Source organism: Kogia breviceps, chromosome 10 (genome assembly GCF_026419965.1).
Source record: "Kogia breviceps isolate mKogBre1 chromosome 10, mKogBre1 haplotype 1, whole genome shotgun sequence".
Lineage (NCBI taxonomy): Eukaryota > Metazoa > Chordata > Mammalia > Artiodactyla > Physeteridae > Kogia > Kogia breviceps.
This window is the reverse complement of record NC_081319.1, coordinates 63764308-63789009: the sequence shown is the minus strand read 5'-3', so window position 1 is coordinate 63789009 and position 24702 is coordinate 63764308. Positions and strand designations below refer to the sequence as shown.

Here is a 24702-nt window from a genome sequence, read left to right as displayed (position 1 = left end):
AAATTCTCACTTAGTATTTCCAAATCTAGAATGAAGCAAACTGAATATTCCTTTTTTTTTAAATGAGGAGTGAAGGAAAGACCTGCTGACTTTGAAGCAATAATAAGTGAAATGTGGGATTTAGATGTGGGTAAATCTCTTTCTCTATTCTTTTTACTAATTAATTTTAAAGTAAAATCTATTTTTGTTCTATTTGGTTTATGCTTCTCCCCTTCCTCCCTAAAAATCCCTAATTTTATTTTCCTGAGCAAAATGAAAGATAACTTCCTTCAGACAAAAATAAAAGTGAAAGAAGAAAAACACTCAAAAGAAAGAACCCATCCTAGAAGAAATACAATCCAGTAAACAGAAGGAAACTCTGCATAAGTTTATCATGCTACCAGGCATCTTAATAGATGTTTGGTAAAATGAGCTTACTTAACAAAATGAGTTAAGAGAGGGTGATTTCAGGGCTTCCCCGGTGGTGCAGTGGTTGAGAGTCTGCCTGCCGATGCAGGGGATACGGGTTTGTGCCCCGGTCCAGGAAGATCCCACGTGCCGCGGAGCGGCTGGGCCCATGAGCCACGGCTGCTGAGCCTGCGTGTCCAGAGCCTGTGCTCTGTAATGGGAGAGGCCACAACAGTGAGAGGCCCACGTACCGCAAAAAAAAAAAAAAAAAAAAAAAGGGTGATTGCAGACCTAAGAGAGAAATTGAGAAACATGACATCATACAGAACCATGGTTACAGGCCCTCATTTCAAGACCCTTGGCATTGTTTTAGTTGGTTAATAAAAGTATTAATTAAAATGGGCAGTCATAAAAAATATGTATTTTTTAAACATTACACTTTAAAGGTAAAACATTTGAATGCCATTTGTTTACTAATGTTTTGATATAACGGCAGGGTCTTTTGTTTGAATGTAGGTTAGGGATTGGAATTTGATTTCATTTTTTTTTCAAAAACCATATGCATAATACACCATCACCAATTTCCAGTTTTGGTTTCTTTAAAGTGGAAAAGGAACTTAATTATAATACAAAGCAATCTGATCTTTCTCCCTATCTTTTGGGAAATTCGATTTTGTTTTTTGTTTTTTGAAGTAACTTGCCTTTCTTTTTTTTTTTTGTGGTACGCGGGCCTCTCACTGTTGTGGCCTCTCCCGTTGTGGAGCACAGCCTCCGGATGCGCAGGCTCAGCGGCCACAGCTCACGGGCCCAGCCGCTCTGCGGCACATGGGATCTTCCCGGACCGGGGCATGAACCCGTGTCTCCTGCATCGGCAGGCGGACTCTCAACCACTGCGCCACCAGGGAAGCCCAAACTTGCCTTTCTTGAGTCTTCCCAAGCATTTAATTTAGATTTCATAGAACCAACAACTCTTTCTTTTTACACTCATATTTGGTTTTCCTCATAGCAACCCTATGACATAGCTGCTATTATTACCTCCATTTCATGGGGGAGGAAAATGAGGCTTAGTATAAAGATTACCATATTTCATTTTGTCCACATTGAAATCTAATCATTCACTTTAATCCACAGAGTCATCTTCTGTGATAGATATATTGACACTTTTAACAACTTGAAGCAAGGTGTAGAAAATACCCAATATGTAATTAATTATCACAAAAGGTGCTAGCTTCTTTTTGCATGAAATGACACCACTGTGTTTTTTATAATCTTTACAGACAAATTTATCTCTAGAAATAATATTTATAATGATATGATTGTAAGTTTGTTTGACTTTCTATAAAACCTCTTAAAACAGATTTCAGAGTAACTAAGTGATCTAAAGGCCTGAATTCTAATTCAGACAGATCCAGTTACTAGTGCTCTATGACTTTGCCTAAACCATGTAATCTCTTTGGGTCTCAGTTTCCTAGTCTGTACATGGAGGAGATTCAGTTTAAAGTATTCCCTACATCTTTCCAATCTCCAATATTCTCTATTTATAAAAAACATAAAGTCTTCTGATTGAAACGTGCTAGGTAATAAACTTACTTTTCATGGAACACTTTGTAAAATGCAAACTTTATATTGAATCTCCCAGTTTTTTAATGAATCGGGTGAAAAACAATATAATAAAGAAGTTCACAAATGACTCCATTGTTAATAAAATATCCTAGATAAAACATTCAGGAAACATTTTGAAATTAAGCAGCAAAGTAGCAGGTAAGAAATTGTTCTTAGTGATCTGGGTAGTAACTCTTAAATCAGTGTGTACACTATCAATCTGCTATATACTGAATTGTTATAAAAGTATTGGTCCAACATGTATCAACAAGTGACTAAAGAGAATCAGAGAATCCTGAGGTTCTGAAGTAAGTCTTACCAGAAAAGACCTTGTTTCTGTTTATGGGTCCACCTGTTAAGAAGGTTCATCCTGAACTGTGACAGTAACTTTTAACTCCCTGCTAATCCACTTTAATCTACCATAAGATTACACATATCTTTAATCGCATCACTTCCCTTCTTAAGGAATTTTATTGACTCTGTGATGCCTACAAAATTAGGTCTAGGCTACTTACCCAGGTTGTCAAGGCTCTCCATGGTCTGGCCCCAGCCTGTCTTTCCAACCTTATTTCCTGTTACCCCCTTTCTGTGCCTTTCACTGCAACCCACCTGCACTACCTGCTTTCCCAGACATTCCTCTTCACCCTGCCCCTGGGGTCCTGCTGCTTGATTCACCCTGGACCTCATTATCCCAGCTTTTCACTCTCTCATCTATCCAAACCCAACTCATCTGGAAAGATCCTCCCTCCTTTTTTCTTGTTTTTCTTTTTTTTTTTTTTTAACAAATATTTATTGGCCAACAAGATGCCAGACATTGCTTGGATGTGCCTTTGAGCCGTCTGAGGTAGCAGGTAGGAGTTGGGTGGGGAAGCAGAGCCAAGTGCAAGGGGTCTGGGCTGGACGTAGAGCGCAAGATTCGTCACTGTCAGGCGGTGGCTGAAACTCCCTGTGAGTGAAATCACGTAAGCAGTGGTTTGAGTGTTTTGAATGAGAATCTGTGTTTTGTGTATTGAGTAGGTTTTGAATGAGGTCTGGGCGGTTCTTGATGTCCCTTTATTTGTACTTTTATTACGTATTAATGTGATACACATTTGCTTGCCTGTACAGGTAGATGATTGTGGCTTTTCTTTGAGTCATCCAAACCAGTTCTTTTTTGAGAGCCAGCGGATCCTCAGTGGAGGTAAAGATGTCAAGAAGGAATCCGTCCAACCAGAAACGCCCCAACCCAAACCGAGTGTCCAGAGAAGCAAGGATGCGTCATCTGCTCTGGCCTCGCTCACCTCCTCTCTGGAAATGGATCTGGAGGGACTGGAGGAGTTGCTTCAGTGAATGATTCCTGGGCAGTTGGTAGCCTGTCTTCCTCACTAGTTTTTATTTCCTACTTTACGATTTTATCTTTTTCTTTTTTTGTCTGCCTCCTGCCTCCACCCGACCCCCTTTCATCCATCCGCACGTGCACGCGCTTTGCGGGAAGGCCACCTTGCAGGTAAAAACAAAGACCTCCGGTATATTTTGCTTTGACAAAAGAGAAGAGGAAGAATTTCTTTTGAAATCTAACGCTTGAATGGTGTGATTTAAGTCCTGTTTTAGGAGATAAAACAGCTTTCTGGACTGGTTACAGTCCCCTAGAAACAGTACGACTAAGAATAGCTTTTATTTTAACACTTACCACTGTAATGTTGACCCAGGCCTTTTCTAGACCATTTTTGTTAATAAATATCAAAATGTATAATGAGTGTGTCTGTGTGTAATTGTGAGTCATATTATGCCGTAACAGAGGAGACATTACCTCAGCTTTTAAAGTGGTATTTGGGAATATGCAATGTATTGCCAAATCACCAGTGAAGATTTTAAACTGTTTTTCTTTATCCTTTTTCTCTTGAGTTGGTCATTTGAGGTTATTCCACATCAGCAAGGAGAACTTTTACCCCTTTGAGTGGTAGCAAACTTTACTGAATTGAGTTGTGACTCAGGAATTAAGAGAAACGAAATGTGTACAGTCATACTGTTAACAAATAGGAGGATTTTATTATATAAAATGATGGTCCTTCTTATCCGCTGTCGTCTCCATTCACTCTGGGAGAACAGCCCATCACTAAGGTGAGAAGGTTCTAAGGAGAGTCTGCAGTGTTTCTTCATTCCACCTTTAGCTTCCATACCTCATTGCTTTTGTGGTTTCTGTGAACTGCCAAGGTTTGGTAAATTCATCAACTTCAGTGGTGAATATTCCCATATTTTTAATGATGCCTGTTTTGGTGCCAGCAGTGGAGTTGGTGGATGTTGTGGCTGGTCCCAAGGGCACTGGATCAGCACCCTGCTCTCTGTCTGCCCTTGGCAAGTGGCTAATGCACCGTGTGCCTGGAGAGGCCCTGATCTGACACACTTCCTCCCCGTGGGCTCTGCTCACTCACCCAGAGGATTTGGACTTGTAGAGGGGAGACCCAGGTTGAAATGTAACCTGTCCTCACCTACTCCCTTGGATTATGTAAAAATACCATTCTATGCAGTCCTCTTTTCCTGGGGAAAAGGGCACTTGCCCTTTATCCTTTTTTTTTTTTTTTTAATTCTTCTTGGAGTGTAGTTGATTTACAGTGTTATGTGTGTTAGTTTCAGGTGTACAGCAAAGTGATTCAAGTATACATATACATATATCCACTCTTTTTGCCCTTTATCCTCTTGAATCACATGAGACACTGTATTGCATTCAGAGAACTGGACTGTTAGAAGTACTACATTCTAAGTCCTGTGGGAAACTGCAGTGATGAGAAAAGGATTTAAACAGGATCGGAGCATCAGAACCTAAAAATGTCAGCTCATCAGGTTTTTATCTTAGGCTGCTGAGCAAAGATTTCTTGGAATATTTAGTAACATATAATTAAATGAGATATTATCTAAACCTTTGCTTGTCTTTTGTGAATTATTACCTAGTTCAGAAAATAGTGTTATTCCACTACATATTACCTCTATAAATCTCTCCCTTCTGAAACCATCTGCTGTTCCTTGTATCACGTATAATTCTCAGCAGGAATCCAATGACTGCCGACCACTTCATCCATGAACTGAAAAACCACGCCCTCTTTTTTTAATGTTAAGAACAAGTGCTTCATGTGGCTGTTTTAACCACAGAATTAAGTTGGTGATGGAAAGCCAAGCATAGAAAGGTAGGTCTCTGTTGTATTAGAAGGAGAAAACAAGCAGCAGTCTTGGTACTGTAGCTCAGTGAGAAATCTTAGGACAGGGTATTTCATATCTGGCACAATTTGCATGGCTCTCTTTTTCTCCTGCCGCACGTTCTCCTTTCTTGAAGCCTGTGCGCCCACCAGCTAACAGCTCAGAGCCCCCAACAGCAAGCAGATATGTCTGAGTTGACTATTTTATCCTAGCAGCCTCAAGAACTTGAATGTTTTGTGTCTAGTCAAACTCCAAAATAACACTAGTTTAAATATTAGTTGTATTACCAGTTCCATTTCTTTGTAATAAGGCTTGATCTCCTGTCATGTATTATACAGAAGAATATATAAATATTTTGTGAAGTGTGTAAATTAGAGGATAGGGGTTAGAGGTTTATGTAAGAAGATAGACATTAATGCCTTTCTGGTGGTTTGTGGACTTGGAAAAAGCAATTTACTTTTCATGCTTCACAGGTCTAGACAGTTTTGATTGTTTTCTTTGAAAGACCTATTTGAATCAGATGATGTAGGAAGAACTCAAAAGAAAAATCAAAAGCCAGCAGCCTCTTTTCAAAACAGTAGCCAATGAAAAAGAATATGGGCCTTCCGGTTCTTTTAACTTCTGGTCTTTTATTACCTCTTCAAGGAGGAGAGGCTGTACGATTGTCAAGAGACAAAAGAAGAGACAGTCGAAGCCAGAAACCAGGTTGGAAATTTGCAGCTGGTAGAAGCACTGACATTGTTTGTGGAGATACTATCCCATTTCTTTCATTTTATTTTTCACTCTGCCAAGGCAGTATAAAACTCTTAATTGCAATGTGCATAAAAGAACACTAGGAAGATTTTAAGTAAACTTTTTAGGAATACTTATAATATTATAGTTGTGAAAGTGAATAGTTAAGATTTTGAATGAGGGAGCAGAATAAAACAATGGGAAGGATCTTAAATTCATACAGAATTTTAAGCTGAGGAATTTCTTCTCTGTAAAAGCATGGGGAGCGTTTGCTTCTTACACTTTGCTGTCTTACTGATACTCAGGGTCTTTGCAAGCAAACTCCTGTAATTCTTTGCAAAGAAGAAAAGAAAACTTCTGGGATTTAAGCTTGAAAGGTAAAATGAGACAACTCTCAAATTCTGGTTTGGTTAGAGTCTACTGTTTGCAAATTTAATCAAGGTCTTCCACAGGCATCAGCTTGACATTAAATTTAAGTGCGCATTAAACAGAGTTGACAGCCATGCTGAACGTGAAGCTCGGTCTGAAGACGTCTTTACAGCTGGAAGGGAAAGAAAGTCGAGAAGCCTCAAACCACTGTGGTAATTAGATCCATTTGTTAACTTCTTTTCTAATGTTGGCAAAGGGAGGAGAGAGAAGGCTGGCAGGGAGCCAGAGGGGCCGGAGCAGGCAGGGCGCTGCTCCCTGAGGAAACTAGACAGTCAGGGAGGGCCCTGCTGCAGAGGAGGGGGCAGCCCTTTCAACGCACAGACAGGAGCACTGTGTGCGAAAGGTGCGTTTTGAACAGGTGTGCGAGTTTGGTTGTCAGGTGCCCTGGAAGGTGCACAGCGTTACCTGGGAGTGGGCTTCCCAAAGACACTGTCTGCCCAGAGGTAGTGTTTCTCACAAGGGTATCTAACTTACATGCAGGTAATCACTTATTTACCCAGAACATCTGGCCTTCTTTTCAGTATGGAGCTTCTTTTTGACAGGTAGCTATTGTCCTGGTCTAAGGCTTTTCACTGTACTTGGCATTGTAGGCAATTAGCTCTGTGACGCTATGGAAATCTTGTCACCTGTAGGAAATTATCTTCCCACTTATCTCACCTTCCTGACAAAAGTGATACAATTTCCTGTTATTGGATTTGCTTTCTGTCCCATAAGCTTTTTTTGTCCATTCTTCATGACATTTTATTTTCTCCAAGAATTATCATTGTAGAACCTATCAAAAGCTAAAGAATATGTCTGTACATAGAGCTTCTTTATTTTCCCTGAGGCTTCAGGTGCAAGACTGCTTTTGAACGTTGATGACAAGGTAGTGAACCAGCGCTGCTAATAAATGCATGATGGATTTTTCATTTCAGCCCTGTGTTTCTTTGATTCACTCACCATAATGGAACTTTGAGGCTCTTTGAGGGGTTTTGGTTTTTTGAATTTTTTAATTGAAGTATAGTTAATTTACAGTGTTGGGTTAGCTTCAAGTGTACAGTGCAGTGATTCAGTTATACATATATTCTTTTTCAGATTCTTTTCCATTATAAGTTATTACAAGATGTTGAGTACAGTAGTAGGTCCCTGTTGTTTATCTATTTTATGTATAGTAGTGTATTTGAATTTTTACACTGAAAGCATGGAGAGAAAGTAAATTCAGCAAATAATGCATTTAATTTAGAATCTGTTGGGGCTTCAATCAAGATGGCAGGGTAGAAGGACGTGGAACTCACCTCCTCCCACAAATACATCAAAAATATGTCTACAAATGAACAATTCTCACAGAACTACTGAATACCAGCAGAAGACCTCAAACACCTGAAAGGACAAGAAAGTTCTCCATGTAACCAGGTAGGGTGAAAAGGGGGGTGGGGGAGAGGAAGCAGGATGGGACCTGCATCCCTGAGAGGGAGCTGAAAAAAAGGAAAGGTTCTTGCATCTGGGAAAACACTGTCACTGGCAGGGAGATCAGCCAGGACAGAAAGGGAGCTTCAGGGGCTTAGAGGAAAGTGCAACAATCGGTTTGTTGGGCAGGCGGAATAGAGAGAGAGACCTACACAGACAGTCCAGGCCACCTCCCTGTGTGCCCCAGCCTGAGATGCACATCCACTGGTATGGGCAGGGGCTGGACGCTGGAGTCGGTGTTAAGAGGAAAATCCCAGGGAGAGGACTGGGGTAGGCTGTGCAGAGACAGCCTGAAAGAGCTGGGTGTGGTATGACTGCAACCGACGGTGTATGTGGAAGAAGCCTGGGCCCTCTATAGAAGCAAAGTGCCGTTGTCAAGTGGCACATGAAGGGAGGGGCGGGACGTGCCATAACAGCCTCTTACTCCACATGCCGGCCCCTACCTCCACGGACTCCAGGAGTGCACAACCCAGCCGCCACCTCGGCAGGTGCCCACACCCCAGCTGCTGCCTGGCCAGGCATCCACGCCCTAGCTGCTGCCTCAGTGGACTCCCGTGCCAGCTGCCACCTCAGCAGGCTCTGGGAGCAGGTGCCAGTAGGTTGCCCACACGCAGGCGGGGCTAAAATCATAGCGAAGCCCCAGGGGTTGCGCAACTTAGGAAATCAGGGCGGAAATCTCTTCCCATGGCTGCACAAGCTGCAGATTTACACCTCCACCACTGGCTTTGTAAATTCAGCACCTGCGGGACATCCGAGAAGACAATGGGTGCCCCCGCAGCTGGGATAGGTCTGGCCTTAATAGCTGTGGGCTTTGTGGTGTGTGCACACAGGGACTAGGCCACAGCTGGGTGCTTCCATAGCTCCCATAGCGAGTCAGGTGCATGACTACTACAGTCCTGGGACCTGACTTCGGTGGATCTGTGTTGGTGGCCTTCTGAAAACAATGCCTGAGGGACATCAGGTCCAATTGCTGACATTCCCATGGTTAAGGTGAGGCCAAGAGCAGAGCCAACAACAGTGTACTTTGTGAGCCCACACAACAGGTGACAGGTGGCACCACAGAGCACGCTCCCCAATAGACAACTCCGGGAAAGGAATTCTCAATGGGTCCTCTCCCAGAAGGAGCGCTCCAGTCCTGCCTGCCTCATGCCTCAGTTCAGAAACAGATTTGGATCTTCTACTCCAACAACGAGGGAGCAGACCCTGCCCCCTGACAGAGCTGTGACAACCACAGAGCAAAGAAGAGGCCCTGCTCAATATCCAGTGCAGGCTCTGGTCACTACAACACCAGTCACACCCTCTATCAAGGGGATAACGGCCAGCACATGCTGAGGAAGGAGGTATCAGGCATCCATACTAAAAACAGCCCTCACCCCAAAAATATTAAACTCACACAAGCTACACAGGGATGCTCCTACATAAAAATAGCCCTCCGAGACCACAGTAGATAATTGTTTCTCCTAAACTCATAGAGTAAGAGAAATATAAGTAAAATGAAGCAGAGGAACCACTCCCAATTTTTTAAAAAATCGAGAATTCCTCTGAAAGAACAAAAAGTGAAACAGACCTCTTCAGTCTAAAAGACACCGAGTTTAAGGGAGATAATGAAAATACTGAAGGAATTAAGAAAGGCTATTGATAGAAAGGCAGATTACTGTAAAAAGGAACTAGAAATATAAAAAGGAACCAAAAAAAATTAGAAAACTTATTTGCTGAGACAAAAGCTGAACTAAAGGCAATGAATAGCAGAATGATATAGTTCAGAAGAATGAATAAGTGATCCAGAAGATAGAATAATGGAAATCACCCAGAATAATGGAAATCACCCATTCAGGACAGCAGACAAAAAGCCAAATTGCAAAGAAAGAAAGCAATATAAGAGACCTATGGGATACTATAAAGTGTGCCAATCTATGCATAATAAGTATCCCAGAAGAAGGAGAAAAGGGGATTAAAAATGCATTTGAAGAAATTATGACTAAAAACTTCCCAAACCAAAAGAAGCAAACATATCCAGATACAGGAAGCACAGAACGTCCCAAACAAGATGAACCCAAACAGACCTACACCAAGATATTATAATTAAAATGGCCAAAGTTAAAGATAAAGAGAGGACTTTCAAGGCAGCAAGAGAAAAAGAGTTAATTACAAGGGAACCCCCATAAGGCTATCAGCTGATTTCTCTACAGAAATATTGCAGGCCAGAAGGGAGTGGCAAAATATACTCAAAGTCCTGGAAGGGAAAAATCTGCAACCTAGGATACTCTACCCGGCAAGATTATCATTTAGAATAGGAGAGAGAAAGAATTTCTCAGACAAGCAAAAACTAAAAGAATTCAGCAATACTAAACCTATCCTAAAGGAAATATTGAAAGGTCTCCTCTAAATAGAAGAGAAGTAAGAAGCTATAGGAAAGAGAACATCACAATTGGAAAGTAAATCATTTAAATAAGCCAGTACACAGATTTAAGAAAATCAAAACATTTCTGTAAAAGCGATGAACATCAAAAGGATGCACATAAAGCTGTGAAAGAGGACAAAAAATCATAAAATGTGGGGGAAGAGCGTAAGAAAATGTAGAATTTTTTTTTTCTAGAATGTGTTTGAGCCTATATGACTACCAGTCTAAAGCAATTAGATATAGGACCGGGCTAACATACTTGAAAAAGGTTAACCACAAATCAAAAAGATACAATACATTCAGAAAAGCCATAGAGAGAACACAAGCATAATACAAAAGAAAATTATCAAACCACAAAAGGAAAAACAAAAAGAAAAAGAGACAAAGAAGAAATGTAAAATCAATGGGAAAACACGTTTAAAATGGCAATAGGGCTTCCCTGATGGCACAGTGGTTGAGAATCTACCTGCCAATGCAGGGGACACGGGTTCATGCCCCGGTCCGGGAGGATCCCATGTGCCGCGGAGCGGCTGGGCCATGAGCCATGGCCACTGAGCCTGTGCGTCCAGAGCCTGTGCTCTGCAATGGGAGAGGCCACGGTAGTGAGAGGCCCACGTACCGCAAAAAAAAAAAAAAAAGCAATAAATACATATCTGTCAGTAATTACCTTAAACGTTAATGGACTAAATAAAGAGTCTACAATATGCTGCCTAAAAGAGACCCACTTTAGAACAGAGGACACACATAGATTGAAAGTGAGGAGATAGAAAAAGATTTCATGCAAATGGAAAGGTCAAGAAAGCAGGGGTCACAATACTCATATCAGACAAAGTAGACTTTAAAACAAAGGCTATAAAGATAAAGAAGGACACTATATAATGATACAAAGAGCAATACAAGGAGAGGATATTACACTCGTCAACGTATATGCACCCAATATAGGAACACCCAAATACACAAAACAAATACTAATAGACATAAAGGGAGAAACTGATGGGAATATAATAATAGTAGGAGACTTTAACACCCCACTCACATCAGTGGACAGATCTTCAAGACAGAAAATCAATAAGGCAACAGAGATCCTTAATGATACAATTAGACTTAATTGGTATGTTTTCAAGATGTTACATCCAAAAAAGCAGAATACACATTCTTTTCAAGTGCACATGGAACATTCTCTAGGATTAACTACACATACTAGGGCACAAAACAAGCCTCAACAAATGAAGAGTATAGAAGTATTCAAGCATCTTTTCTAATCACAGGAGCATGAAACTAGAAATCAACTGCTGAAAAAGAAACGAGAAAAAAAAATTACATGCAGACTAAACAACATGCTACTAAAAAACCAGTAGGTCAATGATGAAATCAAAGAAGAAATTTAAAAATACCTTGAGGCAAATGACAATGAAAACACAACCCAATGAAAAATCAATGGGATGCAGCAAAAGCAGTCTTAGAAGGAAGTTCATAGTGATACAGGCCTTTTTCAAGAAGCAAGAAGAATCTCAAACAACCTAACATACCACCTAAAAGAATTAGAAAAAGAAAAAGAAACAAAACCTAAAGTCAGCAGAAGGAAGGAAATAATAAAGATCAGAGAGGAAATAAATAGAGATTTTAAAAAACAATAGAAAAAGTCAATAAAACTAAGAGTTGGTTCTTTGAAAGGATAAACAAAATTGACAAACCTCTGGCCAGGCTCACTGAGAAGAGAGAAGACCCAAATAAACAAAATAAGAAATGAAAGAAGAGAAATCACAACTGATACCACAGAAATACAAAAATCCATAAGAGAATACTATGAAAATTATATGCCAACAAATTCGACTACCTAGAGGAAAGGCGGGGAGGGATAAATTAGGAGTTTGGGATTAACGTAAATACCCTACTATATATAACATAGATAACCAGCAGGGACCCACTCTATAACACAGGAAACTATACTCAATATTTTGTAATAACCAATAATGGGAAAGAATTTGAAAAAAATATGTATAACTGAATCACTTTACTGTACACCTGAAACCAACACAACATTGTAAATCAACCATACTTCAAAATAAAATTTTTTTTAAAGTTGAATATTATGTTCTATTCAGCAGGTATACTGAGGACTTCAAGCCTGGGAGGCAGCCTCTCAGCTCTGAAGGACTGTTCCAAAGAGGTAAGGGAGGAGCCAGGATATATAGGAGCTTTTGCAAAAAAAAAAAAAAAAACCCAAAAGCACACAAAAAAAGTAGGTGGAATATAAAAAGATTACTGTTAATTAAAGAAAACCCGACATCTCAATTTAATTAATTTAGCACTTTTCTATGTATGGGAAAATGCAAGAGTCTGGGCTTTTTTTTTTTTCAATAGATCTTTATTGGAGTATAATTGCTTCACAATACTGTGTTAATTTGTGTTGTACAACAAAGTGAATCAGCCACATGCATATATATGTCCCCAAATGCCCTCCCTCTTGATCCTCCCTCCCATCTTTCCTATCCCACTCCTCTATGTCATTGCAAAGCACTGAGGTGATCTCCCTGTGCTATGCTGCTGCTTCTCACTAGCTATCTATTTTACATTTGGTAGAGTATATATGTCAATGCTACTCTCACTTCGCCCCAGCTTCCATCTCCCCACCCCATGTCCTCAAATCCATTCTCTATGTCTACATGTTTATTTCTGCCCTGCCACCAGGTTCATCAGTACCATTTTTTTTAAGATTCCATATATATGCGTTAGCTTACGGTATTTGTTTTCTTCTTTCTGACTTACTTCACCCTGTATGACAGACTCTACGTCCATCCACCTCACTACAAATAACTCAATTTCATTTCTTTATATGGCTGAGTAATATTCCATTGTATATATGTGCCACATCTTCTTTATCCATTCATCTTTCGATGGACATTTAGGTTGGTTCCATGTCCTGGATACTGTAAATAGTGCTGCAGTGAACATTGTGGTACATGTCTCTTTCTGACTTATGGTTTTCTCAGGGTATATGCCCAGTAGTGAGATTGTGGGTCATATGGTAGTTCTATTTCTAGTTTTTTAAGGAACCTCCTTACTATTTTCCATAGTGGTTGTATCAATTTACATTCCCATCAACAATGCAGGGGGGTTCCCTTTTCACCACACCCTTTCCAGCATTTATTATTTATAGATTTTTTGATAATGGCCATTCTGACTGGCATGAGGTGATACCTCATTGTAATTTTGATTTGCATTTCTCTAATAATTAGTGATGTTGAGCATCTTTTCATGTGCCTCTTGGCCATCTCTATGTCTTCCTTGGTGAAATGTCTGTTTAGGTCTTCCACCCATTTTTAATTGGAATGTTTGTTTTTTTGATATTAAGCTCCATGAGCTGATTGTATATTTTGGAGATTAATCCTTTGTTGTTTCATTTGCAAAATTTTCTCCCATTCTGAGGGTTGTCTTTTCGTCTTGTTTATGGTTTCCTCTGCTGTTCAAAAGCTTTTAAGTTTAATTAAGTCCCATTTGTTTATTTTTGTGTTTATTTCCATTACTCTAGGAGGTAGATCAAAAAAGATCTTGCTGTGGTTTATGTCAAAGAGTGTTTTCTTCTTAAAAGTTTTATAGTGTCTGGTCTTACATTTAGATCTTTAGTTGATATGGAGTTTATTTTTGTGTATGGTGTTAGGGAGTGTTCTAATTTCATTCCTTTACATGTAGGTATCCAGTTTTCCCAGCACCACTTATTGGAGAGGCTGTTTTTTCTCCATTGTATGTTCTTGCCTCCTTTGTCATAAATTAGGTGCCCATATGTACATGGGTTTATCTCTGGGCATTCTATCCTATACCATTGATCTATATTTCTGTTTTTGTGCCAGTACCATACTGTCTTGATTACTGTAGCATTGTCATATAGTTTGAAGTTGGGAGCCTGATTCTTCCAACTCCGTTTTTCTTTCTCAAATTTCTTTGGCTATTTGGGGTCTTTTGTGTTTCCATACAAATTGTGAAATTTTTTGTTTTAGTTCTGTGAAAAATGCCAGTGGTAGTTTGATAGGGATTGCATTGAATCTGTAGATAGCTTTGGGTAGTATAGTCATTTTCACACTACTGATTCTTCCAATCTAAGAACATGATATATTTCTCCATCTGTTTATGTCATCTTTGATTTATTTCATCAGTGTTTTATAGTTTTGAGTACAAGTCTTTCGCCTCCTTAGACAGCTTTATTCCTAGGTATTTTATTCTTTTTATAGCAGTGGTAAATGGGAGTGTTTCCTTAATTTCTTTTTCTGATTTTTCGTTGGTGGTGTATGGGAATGCCAGAGATTTATGTGCATTAATTTTGTATCCTGAAACATTACCAGATTCATTGATTAGTTCTAGTAGTTTTCTGTTGGCATCTTTAGGATTTTCTGTGTATAGTATCATGTCATCTGCAAAAAGTGACAGCTTTACTTCTTCTTTTCCAATTTGTATTCCTTTTATTTCTTTTTCTTCTCTGACTGCTCTGGCTAGAACTTCCAAAACTATGTTGAATAAGAGTGGTGAGAGTGGACATCCTTGTCTTGTTCCTGATCTTAGTGGAAATGCTTTCAGTTTTTCACCATTGAGTATGATCCTTGCTGTGGTTTTGTCATATATGGCCTTTATTGTGTTGAGGTAGGTTCCCTCTATGCCCATTTTCTGGAGAGTTTTTATCATAAATGGGTGTTGAATTTTGTCAGAAGCTTTTTCTGAATCTATTGAGATGATCATATGGTTTTTAATTCCTTAATTTGTTAATATGGTATATCACATTGATTGATTTGCATATATTGAAGAATCCTTGCATCCCTGGGATAAACCCCACTTGATTATGGTGTATGACCCTTTTAATGTGTTGCTGGATTCTGTTTGCTAGTATTTTGTTCAGGATGTTTGCATCTATGTTCATCAGTGATATTAGTCTATAATTTTCTTATTTTGTTATATCTTTTTCTTTTTTTGGTATCAGGGTGATGCTGGCTTCATAGAATGAATGTGGGAGTGTTTCTCCCTCTGCAGTTTTTTGGAAGAGTTTCAGAAGGGTCATTGTTATCTCTGCTCTAAATGTTTGATAGAATTCGCCTGGGAGGCCATCTGGTCCTGGACTTTTGTTTGTTGGAAGATTTTTAATTACAGTTTCAATTTCATTACTTGTGATAGGTCTGTTTATATTTTCTAATTCTTCCTGGTTCAGTCTTAGAAAATTGTACCTTTCCAAGAATTTGTTCATTTCTTTGTGGTTGTCCATTTTATGGGCATATAGATATTTGTAGTACTCTCTTAGAATCCTTTTTATTTCTGCGGTGTCAGTTGTGATTTCTCCTTTTCCATTTCTACATTTATTGATTTGCATCCTCTCCCTTTTTTTCTTGATGAGTCTGGCTAAGGGTTTATCAATTTTGTTTATCTTCTCAAAGAACTAGCATTTATTTTTATTGATCTTTCTATTGTTTTCTTCATTTCTATTTCATTTATTTCTGTTCTGATCTTTATGATCTCTTTCCTTCTACTGACTTTGGGTTTTCTTTGTTCTTCTTTCTCTAGTTGTTTTAAGTGTAGAGTTAGATTGTTTATTTGAGGTTTTTCTTGTTTCTTGAGTTGAGATTGAATTGCTGTAAACTTCTTTCTTAGAACTGCTTTTGCTGTGTCCCATAGGTTTTAGGCCATCGTGTTTCCATTGTCTTTTGTTTGTATGTATTTTTAAATTTATTCTTTGATTTCTTCAGTGATCTCTTGGTTATTTAGTAGTGCACTGTTTAGCATCCATATATTTGTGTTTTTTTACAGTTTATTTTTTTGTAATTAATTTCCAGTCTCATAGCATTGTGGTCACAAAAGATGCTTGATACAATTTTCACTTTCTTAAAGTTTCCAAGGCTTGATTTGTGACCCAAGATGTGATCTATCCTGGAGACTGTTCCATGTGCACTTGAGAAGAAAGTGTATTCTGCCACTTTTGGGTGGAATGTTCTATAAATATCAATTAAACCTATCTGGTCTATTGTGTCATTTAAAGCTTGTGTTTCCTTATTTATTTTCTGCTTGGATGATCTGTCCATTGGTGTAAGTGGGGTGTTAAAGTCCCCTACTATTTTTGTGTTACTGTCGATTTCTCCTTTCATGGTTGTTAGCATTTGCCTTACTTATTGAGATGCTCCTATGTTGTGTGCAGAAACATTTATAATTGTTATATCTTCTTCTTGGATTGATCCTTTGATCATTATGTAGTGTCCCTCCTTATCTCCTGCAACAGTCTTTATTTTAAAATCTATTGTATCTGATACGAGTATTGCTACTCCAACTTTCTTTTGATTTCCATTTGCATGGCGTATCTTTTTCCATCCCTTCACTTTCAGTCTGTATGTGTCCCTAGGTCTGAAGTGGGTCTCTTGTAGACAGAATATATATGGGTCTTGTTTTTTTATCTATTCAGCCAGTCTGTGTCTTTTGGTTGGGGCATTTAATCCATTTACATTCAAGGTTATTATTGAGATGTATGTTCCTATTACCATTTTCTTAATTGTTTTGGGTTTGTTTCTGTGGGTCTTTTTCTTCTACTGTGTTTCCCACTTAGAGAAGTTTCTTTAGCATTTGTTGTGAAGCTGGTTTGGTGGTGCTGAATTCTCTTAGCTTTTGCTTGTCTGAAAAGCTTTTGATTTCTCTGTCAAATCTGAGTGAGATCCTTACTGGGTAGAGTAATCTTGGTTGTAGGTTTTTCTCTTTCATCACTTTATGTATATTCTGCCACTCCCTTCCTGCCTGCGGAGTTTCTGCTGAAAAATCACCTGATAACCTTATGGGGATTCTTCTGTTATTTTTTGTTATTCCATAGGTTATTCATATGTTATTTTTTGTTTTTCCCTTGCCGCTTTTAATATTTTTTCTTTGAATTTAATTTTTGTTAGTTTGATTAATATGTGTCTTTGTGTGTTTTTTCCTAGGGTTTATCCTGTATGGGACTCTCATACAGGATACAGGATGCAACATCCTTTGTTTATTGATATGGCAGGTGACATTTTTCCTCCACACCCTGGAAGGAGCTTGTGCACATGTCTGGGGCCCTGGTTTCTGTAACTGCCACCAAGGGACACAATTTTTTATCACCTGACTCTGGTGGCCAGAAGCCTTGCACTTCTGGGTCCTACAGGACTTCAATAAACAAAGAAACGGCTCTTAACCAGCTGTATCCCCAGGGCTCAGCACAGAGAGAGTAAAAAGAAATCACCATTTCCTGGTTTTTCCCTGAAAGTGGTTTATATGAATACTTGATAACTTCTGCCAGAGGGTCTGGTTTCAAGTTAGTCTAAATCTAGGTGCTGACTGAGATACTCCTCTTTGGGACACTGACAGGTCTTGGTACAGCCTCAACTACTGGGAGCCTCTAAAATAAAATAACCTGCTTAGACAATCACAAAGGTTTGAGAGATAACTGAAAGCTGGGGCTGGGTTGAATGATAAGGTTATTCTCCTGAAGGAGACCACTCTGTCAAGACTGGGACAGGTGGATGTTTAATCTGATGAATTGAAATCAACACAGAGAGTCAAGAAAAGTGAAGAAACAGAGGAATATGTTCCAAATAAAAGACCAAGATAACACTCCAGAAACAAACCTTAATGAAATGGAGATAAGTGATAAAGACCTGATAAAGACTTCAAAATAATGGTCATAAAGATGCTCACCAAGGTCTGGAGAACAATGTGTGAAAAAAGTGAGATTTTCTACAAATGGTTAGAAAACATAAGAAAGTACCAAACAAATCAGAGAGCTGAAGAAAACAACTGAACTGTAATAGAACCATTCAACAGCAGACTAGATCAAGTGGGAAGAAAGGATCAGTGAACGTGTAGTCAGGGCAGTGGAATTCATCCAACCAGAGAAGCAAGAAGAAACAATGAAAAAAAGCAGAGATAGGAGTCCAGTTCAGGATGGTGACATAGGAGGGTTCTGAACTCACCTCTTCCCTTGGATATGCCAAATCTACAGCTGCATATGGAAAAATTTCCTCTGAAAAGAACCCCAAAATCTAGCTGGCTGACTCTGGGTAAATGAGAAAAATCACACATCAAAGTGGGTAGGAGAAGCTGAGGCACAATTTTGCCATAAACACCAACCTGGTGCCATGACCAACAATTGAGAGGGAACTTACAAACCTGAGCTTCTCTCTGAGGAGAGAAGGGCTTGAACCTCACATCGGGGACCCCAACTTTTAAGACCTGCACCTGAGAGACAAGTCCCCCAAACATCTAGTTTTGAAAGCCAAAGGGGCTTGTGTCCACAAGACCTACAAGGCTATAGGGAACTGAGAAACAGCCCTTAAAGGGCTCACATAGACTCACCCATCTCAGGGCCCAGTGCAGAGGCAGCCGAGTAAAAAGTTCCCAGACATTTTGTGAAACAGGCTTACTTGTATATCTTAAAGCATCAGCCAGAGGGGCAGGCATCTAATTTAACACGCACATCTAGGAGCCTATTGAAATACTCTCCAAAGACAGAGGCCTGTGGGTGCCATCTTTGCACTGCCCTCGGCCTTCTCTAGCTGGTAGGTGCCTCCTGGAAAGGAGCTTGGATATTCATCTCATGCCCTGGGTTTTGTGTCTGCTGCCCAAGGGACCCTCCAGATCACCTGGGTCTGGTGGTCAGCAGGGATTGCAGTCATGTGTCCCCAGGTCTGTAACAGAGAAAGGTTCTTAACTGACTACCACACCGTGGGCACAGCAGAGAGGAAATAGAGATGTCCAGTCTCTCTGTGAAGGGGGCCTGTTAGCTCATCTTCACAGCTATGGCCCAAGGGGCAGGCCTCTAATTAACACACTTCTGTGGACTGCCTGTAATCCTCTCCAAGGTCTCAGAGGGCACTGGGCACTATCTTCACCCTTCCCTCTGCCATGCTCCAGAGCACCAGTATCTCTTGGGTGAGCTGGTAACTGTGTCTGGGGCCCTGGATTTTGTGGCTGCTGCCCGGGGGAAAACTGTTGGTCACCTTCTCTGGTGGCTGGTGAAGCTCACATCTGTGGGTCCCCTGGGACTGTCACAAACAGAGATGCTGCTCTCAGCTGGCTACCACACACAGGGCACAGTGCAGACATGCCGACCAGCTGCATGCCTCAGGTGCTAATGAACACCGCAGTGGTCTTCCAAAATCCTTACTCCTTAAGTTATAGGGCAGTAAGTGGACTAGCTGGACTTCCCTGCTGCTAGAGGCACTTACCACTTCAAACTCTAGGCCATATGGCCACCGCTCTCCTCACACCACCACACTGCTGCTGGACCACAGTTACCTGCTTGATATGCAAATAAATTCCAGCTGAAATCCCAATATGCAGTGGCTTTAGCTCACTTATCCTAACTGTACTTTCCAACAAGAAGGGGAAGTAATTGTACTTGGACCCATTGAGGGAGTGGTGTGGATCTCTAAAGGGGGAAAGAGGCAGTCAGTGTTGGTTGGCACCAGCAACATTAGAAAATGACATCGTGGTGACAGGACCACTACACTTGGCCTGACCCCTCTTGGAGGAGGCCACCAGTGAGCTGTGACCCATCTTAAATGGGTGCAGTGACATAAATGCTTGAAGGCCACCAGTCCTCCCCAAACAGTCACATCCTGACCTCTGGGCACTGGCCATTACCTGGCCCTAATTTCAACTCAAATTGACTGATAGTCTTATGCAGTTCAGACCCATCTCTGGTACACAGCACCAAGCATTAGCTTGTCAGCACCATATAACTACATTTTCTTTAAACCAAGTCTGTACCTATGTCTCCAGACTTTACTATTTATGGATGGAGACCTCATGCCTTGGAGGAGAACACTGCCCAATCATTTGTGAGATGTGCCCCCTGAGGACCCCCCAAGTTCACTGAAATGCTGTGATACCAACAGATCCTACTGACGGTGCGAGCAAACCTGAATCAGAGCAGCCCAAATCTCAACAATCCTGTTAGAGCCCTGAGCCCCACGGATCCCCTTCTGGGTGCACCCCCTCCACCTAGGATAACGCTGGCCATGGCTGTGCCCCAGCCTAGATACTGCAGGACACAGCTGCACCCTGAAAGCAGCCTCTGCCACCTTCACTGCAGCAGAAGACGTGGCAGGTGAGGATGGCAGGCAGACCTGGGACTTGGGTGCCTAACTGAACACTTGTTTATCTAAGTTCCCTGCTGACAGAGTTCACTCTGTATTTACCCCGAGACCCCCTTTCTCAGCACAATGCTTGCCTCTCAAGCAGGACGTGGTACCATGACCTCCAGGCTGCTCTTTCATGCACCTTTGAGCTGCAGAAAGCCAAGGTCTGTGTCAGTCTCACCCCCTCACGGCACCCCTGGAACACCTCATTTAGTTGTTGCCCACACCACACTCATGAAACCGGTCTGCCTTATACGCCCTCCTGAGGGTTGATAAGTTAATAATTTCTGTTGGGAGGAGCCGCTCCCCGACTGCAGAGGCTGCCACCACCACAACCCCCACACCCTCCAGGACCACAGCCCCAGGGTCACCTCCCTACACCACCCCGGAGGGCCCTTTCCCACCATCACCACTCAGGGCTCCACAGTCCTCCCATTCAAACCCTCTAATAGAATAGTCTTCTTAGTTTATACGCAGAAACCAGAGCTCATTTTCAGGGCTACTGGAATTGCTGTTTCTTTTCCCGAGTTAGTGGGCCACATGGCTGATTTATTGACCCTGCTCCTGTTTTCCCATCAGAAGGTGCCCCACATGTTCTTATCACTTGGCAGCTGCTCTCTGTGGTGCCAAACTGCTCCCACACAGGACACTTTGCAACGCAGTATGTGGCACCTGACAAGACCCCTTTTGTTCCCTCTAAAATCCTTTGTATCTCCCCGGCACCAACACCTCCTTGGGGAGTGTCACCCACACCTCATCCCAAGGAGCATAATCCCCATCGTCCTGGGGCCTCCAAGTCCAGCTACCCCGGGGGAATCCTAACTTACTTGGGCTTCCCTGATCAAGCAGTTGGTGTTCCCTGTGGGTCGGGACCTGGAGCCGCCACACACATGTGGTTCTCCACGTGCACTTCTCCCCTTGACCTCCAATGCCTCTGCCTCCATGCTGGCCCTCCGGGAGTCCTGTCTGTTCACTCCAGTGCACTTTAGTCTCCCTGGGATGACCCTCACAAATCACTGAACAGGACCCCCAATCCATCTCTCTTTCTGGCCCCTCATGTCAAAGTGTGTGGTGTTCATCCCCATTATGTTGGGAGTAGGTCTGCTATGGGCCCTCACAAGATGGGTTAGTTGCTGCTGCATGGGCCAAGCCCTACCTGTGAGCTGCCCTGGCCAAGCACACTGGACTGGGACACCAGAGCCCAGCCTTAATGAACAGCATGATTCTATGTTTTGTTTTGTTTTTTTAGCTAAGACATAAATCATATATTGAAAAGGGACCATTTTTCATTTTAAAATAGTTATGTTTCTTTAATCAAAGTGACAAATTCTATCTTCCCCAATTTACTTATTGAGGCTTACAGGCAATGTAAGTCCCGAGTTTTGTGTGTGTGTGTGTGTGTGTGTGTGTGTGTGAGAGAGAGAGAGAGAGAGAGGACCACAAGGAGACTCTATTTTCTCCCTGAAACTTTTTTTTTTTAACATTTTTATTGGAGTATAATTGCTTTACAATGGTGTGTTAGTTTCTGCTTTATAACAAAGTGAATCAGTTATACATATACATATGTTCCCATATCTCTTCCCTCTTGCATCTCGCTCCCTCCCACCCTCCCTATGCCACACCCCTCTAGGTGGTCACAAAGCACCTAGCTGAACTCCCTGTGCTATGCGGCTGCTTTCCACTAGCTATCTACTTTACATTTGGCAGTGTATATATGTCCATGTCACTCTCACTTTGCCACAGTTTACCCTTCCCCGTCCCCATATCCTCGAGTCCATTCCCTAGCAGGTCTGTGTCTTTATTTCCGTCTTACCCCTAGGTTCTTCATGACCTTTATTTTTTTTTTAGATTCCATATATATGTATTAGCATATGGTATTTGTTTTTCTCTTTCTGACTTACTTCACTCTGCATGACAGACTCTAGGTCCACCGACCTCACTACAAATAACTCAATGTCATTTCTTTTTATGGCTGAGTAATATTCCATTGTATATATGTGCCACATCTTCTTTATCCATTCATCTGGTGATGGACACTTAGGTTGCTTCCATGTCCTGGCTATTGTAAATAGAGCTGCAATGAACATTTTGGTACATGACTCTTTTTGAATTATGTTTTTCTCAGGGTATATGCCCAGTAGTGGGATTGTTGGCTCATATGGTAGTTCTGTTAGTAGTTTTTTGTTTCTTTGTTTGTTTGTTTTTGCAGAATGCAGACGTCTCACTGTTGTGGCCTATCCCATTGCGGAGCACAGGCTCCGGACACGCAGGCTCAGCGGCCATGGCTCATGGGCCCAGCCACTCTGCAGCATGTGAGATCTTCCCGGACCAGGGCATGAACCCGTGTCCCCTGCAACGGCAGGTGGACTCTCAACCACTGTGCCACCAGTGAAGGCCTATTTGTAGTTTTTTAAGGAACCTCCATACTGTTCTCCATAGTGGCTGTATCAACTTACATTCCCACCAGCAGTGCAAGAGTCTTCCCTTTTCTCCACACCCTCTCCAGCATTTATTGTTTCTAGATTTTTTGATGATGGCCATTCTGACCAGTGTAAGATGATATCTCATTGTAGTTTTGATTTGCATTTCTCTAATGATTAATGATGTTGAACATTCTTTCATGTGTTTGTTGGCAATCTGTATATCTTCTTTGGAGAAATGTCTATTTAGATCTTCTGCCCATTTTTGGATTGGGTTGTTTCTTTTTTTGTCATTGAGATGCATTAGCTGCTTGTAAATTTTGGAGATTAAGCCTTTGTCAGTTGCTTCATTTGCAACTATTTTCTCCCATTCTGAGGGGTGTCTTTTGGTCTTGTTTATGGTTTCCTTTGCTGTGCAAAATATTTTAGTTTCATTAAGCCCCATTTGTTTACTTTTGTTTTTATTTCCATTTCTCTAGGAGGTGGGTCAAAAAGGATCTTCCTGTGATTAATGTCATAGAGTGTTCTGCCTATGTTTTCCTCTAAGAGTTTGATAATTTCTGGCCTTACATTTAGGTCTTTAATCCATGTTGAGCTTATTTTTGTGTATGGTGTTAGGGAGTGTTCTAATCTCATACTTTTACGTGTATCTGTCCAGTTGTCCCAGCACCACTTATTGAAGAGGCTGTCTTTTCTCCACTGTATATTCTTGCCTCCTTTATCAAAGATAAGGTGACCATTTGTGCGTGGGTTTATCTCTGGGCTTTCTATCCTGTTCCATTGATCTGTATTTCATTTTTTGTGCCAGTACCATACTGTCTTGATTACTATGGCCTTGTAGTATAGTCTGAAGTCAGTGAGCCTGTTTCCTCCAGCTCCGTTTTTCATTCTCAAGACTTTTTTGGCTATTCGGGGTCTTTTGTGTTTCCATACAAATTGTGAAATTTTTTGTTCTAGTTCTGTGAAAAATGCCAATGGTAGTTTGATAGGGATTGCATTGAATATGTAGATTGCTCTGGGTAGTAGAGTCATTTTCACAATGTTGATTCTTCCAATCCAAGAACATGGTATATCTCTCCATTTATATGTATCATCTTTAATTTCTTTCATCAGTGTCTTATAATTTTCTGCATACCGTTCTTTTGTCTCCTTAGGTAGGTTTATTCCTAGATATTTTATTCTTTTTGTTGCAATGGTAAATGGGAGTGTTTCCTTAATTTCACTCTCAGATTTTTCATCATTAGTGTATAAGAATGCCAGAGATTTCTGTGCATTAATTTTGTATCCTGCTACTTTATCAAATTTATTGATTAGCTCTAGTAGTTTTCTGGTAGCATATTTGGGATTCTCTATGTATAGTATCGTGTCATCTGCAGTGACAGCTTTACTTCTTCTTTTCCTATTTGGATTCCTTTTATTTCTTTATTTTCTCTGATTGCTGTGGCTAAAACTTCCAAAACTATGTTGAAAATAGTGGTGAGCATGGGCAACCTTGTCTTGTTCCTGATCTTAGTGAGAATGGTTTCAGTTTTTAACTATTGAGGATGATGTTGGCTGGGGGTTTGTCATATATGACCTTTATCATATTGAGGAAAGTTCCCTCTATGCCTGCTTTCTGCAGGGTTTTTATTATAAATCGGTGTTGAATTTTGTCGAAAGCTCTCTCTGCATCTATTGAGATGATCATATGGTTTTTCTCCTTCAATTTGTTAATATGGTGTATCATGTTGATTGATTTGTGTATATTGATGAATCCTTGCATTCCTGGGATAAAGCCCACTTGATCATGGTGTATGATCCTTTTAATGTGCTGTTGGATTCTGTTTGCTAGTATTTTGTTGAGGATTTTTGCATCTATGTTCATCAGTGATATTGGCCTGTAGTTTTCTTTATTTATGACATCTTTGTTGGTGTTGGTATCAGGGTGATGGTGGCCTCATAGAATGAGTTTGGGAGTTTTCCTCCCTCTGCTATGTTTTGGAAGAATTTG

At 40.8% G+C, this 24702-nt stretch overlaps 1 protein-coding gene across 5 annotated transcripts in view; it reads left to right on the top strand.

The window, feature by feature from the left end:
- Nucleotides 1–3727, top strand: part of PRIM2 (DNA primase subunit 2) — a 286959-nt gene extending 283232 nt beyond the window's left edge. For all 5 annotated transcript variants that reach the window (XR_010835029.1, XM_059078130.2, XM_059078127.2 and 2 more), the window contains one exon: nucleotides 3097–3727. Coding sequence is in view for 2 of the 5 variants with exons in the window: in XM_059078127.2 (XP_058934110.1) it covers nucleotides 3097–3318 (222 nt within the window). In the remaining 3 variants the exon portion in view is untranslated. The remainder of the gene's footprint in view (nucleotides 1–3096) is intronic.
- The last annotated feature ends 20975 nt before the right edge of the window (nucleotides 3728–24702 follow it).